The 10,190-nt window shown below is 46.7% G+C and overlaps 1 protein-coding gene across 1 annotated transcript; it reads left to right on the forward strand.

The window, feature by feature from the left end:
* Nucleotides 1-646: 646 nt before the first annotated feature.
* LOC139206052 (synaptotagmin-5) lies at nt 647-9,479 on the forward strand. The gene is made up of 5 exons (XM_070836231.1): nt 647-737; nt 2,617-3,623; nt 7,052-7,223; nt 8,789-8,955; nt 9,330-9,479. Exons 1-5 carry the CDS (start codon nt 716-718, stop codon nt 9,477-9,479), a joined length of 1,518 nt encoding a protein of 505 aa, XP_070692332.1. The 5' UTR covers nt 647-715.
* The last annotated feature ends 711 nt before the right edge of the window (nt 9,480-10,190 follow it).

A 10,190-nucleotide genomic window follows, 5' to 3' on the forward strand; every position in this document is an offset into this window, starting at 1 on the left:
GACTTTGGTGTTTTAAAGAGTTTGTTCAGATCCAACATAATATTTTTGTAACACACAATAACAGAAACAAACTAATCGATGGAGGCAGCAGCTCCTGTGTCCTGTTCTCTAAAATCCCTGTTTTAGTGAATGTAGTCTGGTGTGTGTGTGCAGAGAGCGATTCCCATGATGCTGTCACATTTAACACTCTGAGCCTGTTAGTGGCACTTTTCCAAAACAATGTTTTTAAAAAATGGGGCTTAAGTTTAAAAACTCTGGAGTTCTTGTGTTTTTTTTTTGTTTTTTTTTTTAAAGTGTAATAGTAAATGATAAATGAAATCAAAGAAAGAGAGACAGAAAGAGAAAAAGAAACTCTCCCTTTTCTTCACAGTCTCTCACTTTAGTTTACTTCATTCAGTGTCTAACTCTGATGAAGTGTCCTGACAGGGTCTCTGACAGGACTGCAGGGATGACTGCTCTCTGTTAGTGTTGCAGTGAAGGACCTATAGGTCTGATATCTGTGATGGGGGGGTGACAGTGAACGCAGCGCTGGAGGGCTGTGGTGTCTTCAGGGACGCAGTGGAGCCTCTCTGCCTCCAGTGTGATTGAAGTGAAGGCTTCACCAGCCGCAGAAGCTATTGGCTGGAAGGCTTCGGGTCCCTGCGCACTGGAGACGGACCGCGCTCATAAGCAGCGCGCGCACTGACTGAACACACACATCCAGGCGCACGGGAACATGTCGCAGTTCACCCTGGGAGGTAGGACACTTTAAGTGTGTTTGAGCCTGTGTGTTTCTCACTTTCACTGCTTTCCTTTGCTCTGCTCTCTGTCTAGTGGCTGCGTGTTTCCCCACAGAAAGACAAAAAAAAAACCAAATATCGCAGCACAGATTTTAATTAGAAAAATCTTTATGCTGCTATTTTCTCCAGTTAAAACGACCTTGGACGTAAAACACGGAGGAGAGAAGGAGTGGAGGGGCAGGGGGCAGCTGGAGGAGAGAAGGAGTGGAGGGGCAGGGGGCAGCTGGAGGAGAGAAGGAGTGGAGGGGCAGGGGGCAGCTGGAGGAGAGGGGTTTTTACGCGCTGATACCACCGAGGCTTTGAGCTCGGCGCCTCATGGGGAAGGTGCCCCTAATTCTGCTTGTTCTAGATAACTTGGTATGAATAAGGACCAAGAGCTTGTAGTCAAATACAGGAGATTATTGAAGCCTGGAGATTAGAACAAGCTTCAAACACTTTCTGTAACAGCATTATTGCATTGATGCCTTGTGTTACTGTCAGTACTGTGAGCATGATGAGGTGCAGTCTATGCACACCACACAGACACATGCTGCAGGGTTGAGATTTCTGCATTAAATGTTGAATTGGCACAGCTCAGGTTTTGTAATTACCTAATTTGCTCCGTCCACTGGCCTGAGTCATATTTTAGAGTGATTCCATCAGCCTTTATTTTCTAGCATCACTGCTGTTCTTTCATCTCTTAATGGAGGCAGGCTGAGGAGCTGCCTGCTCCTGGACAGGCTCTCTGAATGGATCCGCACTGACTGTTAGCCCTTCTCTCCCTCTGACAGCGATCACATCTTTATCAGTTTATGTCCCACAGCCTGATGGTGTGTGTGTGGGGCACCCCTCAGATGATCGGATGAGATTTGTGTTTTTCAGTGTTTAGCTCCTGATTAAACAAAACTCTGTTCCTGTCAAAGATGAGGTGCATCATCTGTGTTTTAGGCCAATTAAAGGGGGAAAGTCACAAGTTAATAAGCTAATAAGCAACAATTATGATAAATGAATGGTTATCCATGTTAACAAACAGCTTTTCTCGGCTGGTTCTTTACCTTGCTGTGGTCACTGGCTGGAGCCTCACAGCTTTTCAACCTTCTTTTCACCACAATCCACCACCAGAGTGTGAGGCATGAGTCATCCCAACACACCCTCATTATCTGACGTTTAATGGACATCAGGGCTCAGCTTTAATGGCTGCAGCCTCACAACCTCTGACGTCTGTGCTGTGATTTTATACAGAATGTGTTCAGACTTTGAAACTCTATTTTAGATTTCCTGTTTTTTTTTTTTTTGTTTGTTTTAAAAGGTGTAATTACAGTATGCTAAGCTTTAATGGTTCAGCTATAATGTTTTGATGCTATGCTTTGAATATTCTGGTATAACTGTGATTCACTGCACAGTAGCTTCTGTGAAGAGCACAGTAGAGTAACGACATGAATGTGACAGCATTAGAGCGTAGCAGGGTGAAATAATGATGCTGACCATGAAGGTGTGGTCAGAAAGATGCTCGAATGATGAATACACACACACACACACACACACACACACAATTTGATTGCCAGGACAACTGACACCGACGCGTTGGATGCGTGCAGCTCTTGTTTTGGCTCAGAGCAGCAACTGTGACAATATCATTCATACAATTATGATTATAACCCTGAGACATTTCCTCTTTAATCCCATCAAGGATGCAGAGAGCAGACAAGATAATGCTTAGAGAAAAGAGACAAATTCATTACAAAGGATCCGAGGACATCCGACTCTATTTCTCTCTCCCTGATTGCTTCACTCACTCTCTCCCGCTCCTCAGTGAACACAGTACTAAAGCGTGACCTCTTTGTTTTCTGTCCCTTAGTTCACCTGCAGATCCTGCTGGCAGTGGGCCTGGCTGTGTTCTGCTACTGTCTGGTTCTCGGTTGCATCCTTTGCTGTCGCAGGAGGAAGAGTGTTTCATCGGAGGACAAGGAGGCAGTCTTCTTGTCCCCCCCTCCTGCGTCCACCCTCCAGAGGGTGACGGTGACACTGACTCCGTCTCTGTGTACCCAGCCAGTCAAGCAGCAGTATGAGGAGCTGGACGGGGATGTGCTGGAATTCCCCTCCTCTAAAAGCAGCTCTTCTCCGTCTGAGGATGACCTCACTGCTCTGCCCTTTGACCCCAGCCCCACCAGGTCCGCTGAGCTGGTGCAGTCTCCCGGGTCTTCTTTTCCCATGCGGCGCCTCAGCACCCCGGCCGTTCCCTGCTCACCCAACAAACGTCCAAGTCACGGCAGAGCCTCGCTGCCCTCCCTCACTAAGCTCAGCCTGGTGTCCAAGTCCCGCCGGGCAATGGGTCGGCGCAGCACCGTGAGCGGGGAAAGTTTTCTTTACAGCGAGAGCAGTCAGCTGACTGCCGGCAGGTCCCCCACCCAGCAGGGAGAGCCGTGCCTGTCACAGTACGGCTCTAACGCTCTCTCCATCCCCTCCAAGCCAGCTGCCCTCCTGCACTTCTCCCTGCTCTTCTCCTCTGCCTGTGGCACCCTGCTGGTCAACATCCTGGGGCTCTCGGGGGCCAGCCGGAGGCGCAGTGGGGTGTTTGTCCGGGTCAGCCTTCCTCCCCTCTGCCCCTCACCTCAGCAGATAGCCTCTCGGCGGCGCAGCCTCAGCCCGGACCTCCACAGCCAGAACTTTGTGCTGCAGGTGGGCTCCCTGGAAGAGCTCCGCACCTGCACCTTGAGACTTGCCGTCTACAGCAGGGACTTCTCAGGCCTGAGAGAGGCTGCGCTGGGCGTGGTGGAGCTGCCCTGTGAGCACATGGATTGGGAGCCTGACACCACCGCCACCTACACCAGGCAGCTCAGCCCGACGAAAAGCAAGCTGAAAAAGGTACATGGTGCTCGAGGTATTTGGTCACGTCACTCATTCGATGTGTGCAAGAGTCGAGACGCTGCAGGTTACAGATTTAGAGGTCGTCAGAAAATGGAGTTACCAAAGAGTCCAAACGTAAAAGTGTCTTTGGAGTCTGGTGATGGTCATGAGCTCACTGATGAACTTTTCAGACATCGTTTGTTTTAACTGTTTGCACAAAAATCAAAGAACTAAAATCACAGTTTGTGGTTTAACAGGTAGTTATGTGCAGGGACTATTTCTCCTCAAGTGTCTGCTCTTTGCCAACCTCAGAAAACCCACAACCTGTTTAAATATCAAACCATCTTTTATACATGATTAAGACATTCATGGACAGATGTGTTCCTGAGGTTATGAAGCTCTTCCTCAGGTCCTTTTGGATCCTGTCAGTAAAAATGTTGCACAGGTCTTTGAACCAAACGGAGACAGAGTGGACTAGACCATGTGGACCAGAGACCTGGTCCTGGGCGCATCAGGTCTTGGTCGTGGTCTGAAAGCAGGTTGTGTGTGTGTGTTTGGGTGTGTGTGTGTGTGTGTGTTTGGGTGGTGGGATTGTAACTCCTTTTTGGGCCACTGACTGCACTGAATACACTTTGGAAATAAACAACAGACAGTAAAATCAGAGAGATCTGTTCAAAAGTCTTTTTACAAAGTCTGCATTTTCAGTTGATTTAGCGGATAAGGAAACTGCGCACGCATGCCTACAGTATAAATAGCACATATCATCAGGAATGTGCCGTCTAATCAGCTCTCCCATTAGCCAGTTTTCCACTGTTGTTAGTCATGGTGACGTTGTTGTTAGAGACGGCAAAGCAAACAAGCAGAGTGCAGCAAATTGGCAGCGCGCCCACGCCGTGCCCTCTGTGGCTCTGTTTGAAACACTGCCAGAGGGCATTAATAACATAAGTGTTTGAAGGGAGGGGGTCCTGATGTTTCACTGGACATTACTCAGTCAGCCATGGATGCCTGGTGGGGAGGCCACCATCATTTCTCACATTTTACAGTCAGGTGTACTTACCTCTGTCCGTTAACGAGCAGAGCTGCTCAGCTATCCAGATAATTCTTCCTGGAGTGGGAGTGTGTGCGGAGGCTGTGCAGAAGTGACTCCATCTTTTCATGTAGGCACTTTCTGGATTTATAGTGGACCGGCAGGTTTTTGTAATCAGTGTAATGGGACCAGCTGGAGTATTGACGATATTTCACGAGGACTGGGGGCATGACGTGGCATCTGAGGAGTCTGATCATGACTGGGCTGCTGTTGACTGTCTGACTGATCAGCATTCAATTCTTTGTTAGCTTTGGAATAGAGTCAAATAGAGTCTGTAATGCCCTCCAGCTGCACTGTCTGGCTGATCTTAGAACGTGTATGACACCAGAATCTGGCACCACACTGAGGGTGTGGAGAGACGTGGCTGGATAAGATTAATCAAGAATGATGGCGAGTGAACGTGAAGCCAGTGGTGCCCTCAGAAATGTTTCATAGTGGGGGCACGCCAACTACCTCCACCCCCCTAAAGTGTAGCCAAACTCTGGAGCTTTGTTTAGCCCCCCTAGCCTCGGGCCTTCTAGCTTCACATGATACCTTCCCTCTAGCTGAGCCAGCTATGTGCCCATAGGTCACATCTGGGGGTTAAAAACATCACACAGAGGCGTCCAATTATTTTTGCAAGGGGGGGGTGTGTTGGTGTATCGCCTGAGCATACGTCAGTGTGAACAGTCTGCTGGTAGCAGCACACTTAATCCTTCTTTAAGCAGTACTGATTGAGTGCGCTAGTGTGTGAATTTGATGTCAAAGTGCTCGACACACATTGTGTTGTCAGCAGGTGGCAGCAGCGAGGAGGAACCTGAAGTGTGTGTGTGTGTGAATGTGGAGTGTGGTGCTGATGAAGTGTGAATACTCAGCCAATCACTCCTACATGAATAATGGTAAGAACCACAGGGAGAAGTTTGTGGGTCTTATGTTACCTTTTCTCCGCTCCTCTGAGGCTCTGGAGATCACTGGGTGACTCATAGAGTCATAATCAGTCTGCTGGGTCTCTTATGTAAGATATCAACCAGGAACATTTACCAAATAATAAGACGTCTCAGTTAAAATGACATCAAACCACATTATTTTAATGTGTTTGTTAATGTGAGAACTATATTTTATAGTTGCTTTACTATGAAATAGTTGTGTCAGTGTTTTTGGGGATACAGTGGTGCAGCCTTAGACTGACTGACCTCTGCAGCTACAGTTTTAAGGAAAACAGCAGAGAAAAGCAAGTGAAGAGGGATGCAACACAGTTTTACTGCCCAACGAAGGTGGAGGTGTAAATCATGATTTATCTTTTTTTATAATCTCATATTAAATCACTTGTTGCTTTTTCACATGGTTTAAGTCAGTGATTTATGATGTATACAAACACAATGCTTGGAGTGAAATATATTGTACATAATGGCTCCATTCTGTGTCACAGTGTCCTCCCCTAACTAATGTTGAAACGTTTTTTGCCGTGAGGAAGCTGCCTCGAATGAAGTGACCAGTATCAGCTGGAGACTCCAGTTTGATGACAGGCTGACAAACTGAAGAACAAATCTCTGGCTGTAGCTCCAAGGTTCGCTCGGCCAAGTGTGTTTACAGAAAGCCGTCTCTCCTTTTTAAAAGGCAGCGTGAGTGTGAGTGACGGCTCTGCGGCGAAGTGTTAGTGACAGAGGCAGTGAACCGAAACTCACTTGTTGGATTAAATCGCCTTCACACTCGGCTGCTGCCGGGCCTCAGTGAGGCGCTGGCGGGCTCACACTCGGCCCGCTGACAGCAGACCGTGAGTCACCGGATCCCAAACAATGCAAGCTAATGAGATCTGACATGAAATCAGATGGAAATTACCATATCATACTTACACATTAGCTATTATTAAGGGCCTCAGTGCATGGGGGGGTCAAATTGGCATCACAATGCTTAACCCTGACAGCTACGTATAACTAGAACCAATATCACTGATTAGTTTACAGTGATTGAAAATGTGATTGAGGTTTAGCCCAGCTGAGCTCCTCAGGCAGCTCAAGCCACAGTGCCTCATGAATAAAAAGTGATTATACTTTCAGATTCAGATTGAAACTCCTCATCGTTCCTTTGCTCTGGCAGGCAGTGAAACGCTGATTGTGACCTTATCAGAGCCTTCGGTCGACCGGCTCACTGACGGAGCTTTGGAAACAGATTTGTGAGCGTGGCCTCTAAGTGCTTTACGGCTTGAATCTGCTTTCTTCTCTCGGTTTCTTTCCTCGGTGTCATGTCATTTCATTCCCAGCCTCCCAAAGAATGAAGAGAACATCTGCTCAGTGAAAGACAACAGTTCCCCCCTCCCCAAGTGCTAAATCTCTCACACTTTTTCTTCATCTCTTGGTTTTCCCCTCCTTCCCACCCTCAGAGTGTGAGTTCTCAGGAAACGCTGGGTCACAGGAAGAGCTCGGTGTGTGTGCCGCGGGCTTTGGGCCAGCTGTTCATCCTGCTGCAGTACCAGACGCTGGCCCAGCGCATCAAGGTGATGGTCCGAAAGGCCGAGAATCTGGCCAAGCTCACACGGATCCCTGGAGCTCCAGGTAAACACCAGAAAGTCCTCACACCCAAACTGGTTGGTTCACCTAACAGCAGGATTATTACATGTCTAACAAACACAAAAGAGGTTGTTTGGCATGTGACACATCTGTGGTTAAGGTCTGCTGAAGTTTTGGCTGCTACAACTACTTGGATAAGCATTTGGACAATGGACAGATGATGTCATTTTTCTTGCTGACAACACTCTCTTAAAATATCTGATTTGGTTAAAGGGATAGTTCAGATTATCTGAAGTGTGGTTGTCTGAGCTCCTTCTCCATAGTCGGTTTATCAACTACAGCAGATGGCAGTCGGCACGCCCCCAGTTTGGAGAGGCGGGCAGGAGTCCTGGCACGGATGCTAAATAATGTACTGCTGTGGACGGGGGGGCAGCAGGAAAATGGATTTTAGCCTCCTAAAGAAATGAACAGTTCAAAGTGTTTGCTATAGAATATTTTCACTGCGTCAATTTTCTGACAGGGAGCTGAAGCTGTCCCCTCGTTCTCCTTCCTCGCCTCAAATCCACCAGACTCCACTGAGAAAAAAACAGTAATCTTACCTCACAGAACACGATAGTTGCTGGTCTGCTGCTGCCTCAATCAGTGATCGAACACAATAGTTCTGACCTGAGGTAAACATTTAAAACCTCCAAGTCACACAATTACACAAACAAACTAGCTGATCAAGGCAGTGGTAGAGCAGCAACTCTCCTGTTCTATGAAGTAAAATTACTGCTTTTGTCAATGGAGTCTGGTGGCTTTGAAGAAACCAAAGAGGAAGAGAGAACAGGTTCACAGTTTTTTTTCAAACATTAGCATACAACTTTAAACTCACATGGTCCTAAGCATCTATTGCTGTGCTGTGTTCACTATGAGCTACAAAGAGATAAATAACTTTCAGTGGAAGTCAGCAAACTGATGCCAAACTGCGTGATGGACTGCACATTAAAGTACACCTCAACTTTAAAGTTAAAGTGGAGCTCAGACATTGATCAAAATCATATGGTGCACACGCCCATGACGACATAATCACATCGACGAGTGCTTGAGCAACACTTCAGCGGTGACGTTTTGTAGCTTAGCTGCAGCGTACTGCATGTGAACTGCTCATAAGGTCTGCAGCTTCTGTCTGTATTCTGCTGTGTTTCCTCAGCCGCAGTCAGACAGACTGGATCCCTGATTGTCCTGTAGCATAATCACATTAGGAACTGGTCAGCCTGGTGTCATTTCCCCTCCTGTCTGTATCGTATCTCACTGATTTAAAGCTGTGCTGCGATGAGGCTGGAGAGGAGAGGGCGGAGCAGCAGATTTTGTAAGAGGTAAACAACTTGGAGGTTTTGGTTTCCTGCACTTAAACTGACAGTTTCAGAATTCATGCTCTTTGCAGACGCACGATTCTTGTCTGACAACAACACATTGCTTTTTAAATGGAGTAAATCCAATCAGCATGCTGGAGGGGATTTACTAGAGAGATCATATTTTGCGTGTGATGATGGAGGTGTGGAAGAGTGACAGTGTGTAAATCTGAAATAAATAAAATCATGACTATGGATGTGATTCTGTTCCCACAGATCACTACGTTGTCATCAACCTGCGTCAGGATGGTAAAATAATTGGTACCAAAGACACCAAAGGGGCCAGCGGTCAAAACCCCGTGTGGAACGCTCCATTCCTGTTCGACCTGCCCGCTGGTGACGTCACCAGGCTGCCATTGGTCCTCGAGTTCATCGTCATGCAGGTGGGACGTTCAGAGTCACCTTACCTATGTGTTCCTCATAAACATGCAGTTTTAAGTTAAAGGATAACTTTGGTAACTTTAAACCTGGGCTCTAGTATTTACATATTTTGGTGTGGTGATGTTGTTAGTTATATATCAGCTGTTATTGTGTTCAATCTGAACTGTTTACAGCAACACAAAAGAACGAAGTGATTGAGGCAGCAGTAGACCACCAACTCCTCGTAAAAATCCCTGTTTTGTGAATGGAGTCTGGTGTGAGCGATATAACATACCAAAAAATGTAAAAAATAAGGGCCTGGTTTTAAAACTACTAAGCCCTTTAATACGCTGAGATGCTGGTAACTGAATGTCTCTGTGACTCTGTGTATCCACAGGGCCGTCTCTACACTAAGAGCAGTATTCTGGGCCGCGTGTTGATTGGAAACGATGCTTCAGATGCGGGACAGAGTCACTGGAAGGAAATGTGCAGTCGCGGCCAAACAGAGACGGCTCGCTGGCACACCATCCAATCAGACGCACTGTAGGACGCAGAGAGGTGGAGTTTAATTACATGAAACTGAAGTATTAATTTTTAGTCTTTTCATTATTTTTATTTTATTTTTTTGTGGATTTTTGGTAGCTATGCCAACCTTGCTAGTTTTTCCATGTTTTTTTTGTTTTGTTAAACAGATAGTTATTCAATATCTGGTTGTTTAGGGAGCAATGAATATCAGACCAATGTCCAGGTGGTCCATTAGTATCTGCAGAGCTTCAGAGTGAGACGCACTGATGGCTGTGTGGAGGAGGGATGTGCTGCAGCAGTATTCTGCATCCCGACATGGCCTTTGTAATTATTTCCACTGTGACTTCTTAAAACTGTGCTCTGTATAACTGTATCGTTCTGGTTGTGCTGTTTTCATTGTGCCCAGAGGCTGCAAATGTTAATGATGACTAGAACTTGATGGACGTCCGACAATGTGCAAAGTTACGGAGTCTTTGTGTTGCTGCTCCGCTCGTGGTTTGCTGTGATGTATCACCGTCCCAGTATTCGTGCTCATGCTGTAAACACCTCTGCTCTCTGCTACTACGTATGAGGCTGTGACACTTTGTGTGGTATGCCCGCTGGATTATTGCTCAGTTCCCAAAAGGATTCATTCTCTACTAAAAGATTTCTATAATTGGTACAACTTTATCCGACAACGATGCAGAACAGAGAACACAAGACTGAAGAACCTCCTTTTGTTTGATCCGCCACG

Source organism: Pempheris klunzingeri, chromosome 1 (genome assembly GCF_042242105.1).
Source record: "Pempheris klunzingeri isolate RE-2024b chromosome 1, fPemKlu1.hap1, whole genome shotgun sequence".
Classification (NCBI taxonomy): Eukaryota; Metazoa; Chordata; class Actinopteri; order Acropomatiformes; family Pempheridae; genus Pempheris; species Pempheris klunzingeri.

Coding starts and splice junctions, on each gene's coding strand:
- LOC139206052 (XM_070836231.1), top strand. CDS start 716: ATGTCGCAGTTCACCCTGGGAG. Junction 3,624..7,051: donor CGAAAAGCAAGCTGAAAAAG/GTACATGGTGCT, acceptor TCCCACCCTCAG/AGTGTGAGTTCTCAGGAAAC. Junction 8,956..9,329: donor TCGAGTTCATCGTCATGCAG/GTGGGACGTTCA, acceptor GTGTATCCACAG/GGCCGTCTCTACACTAAGAG.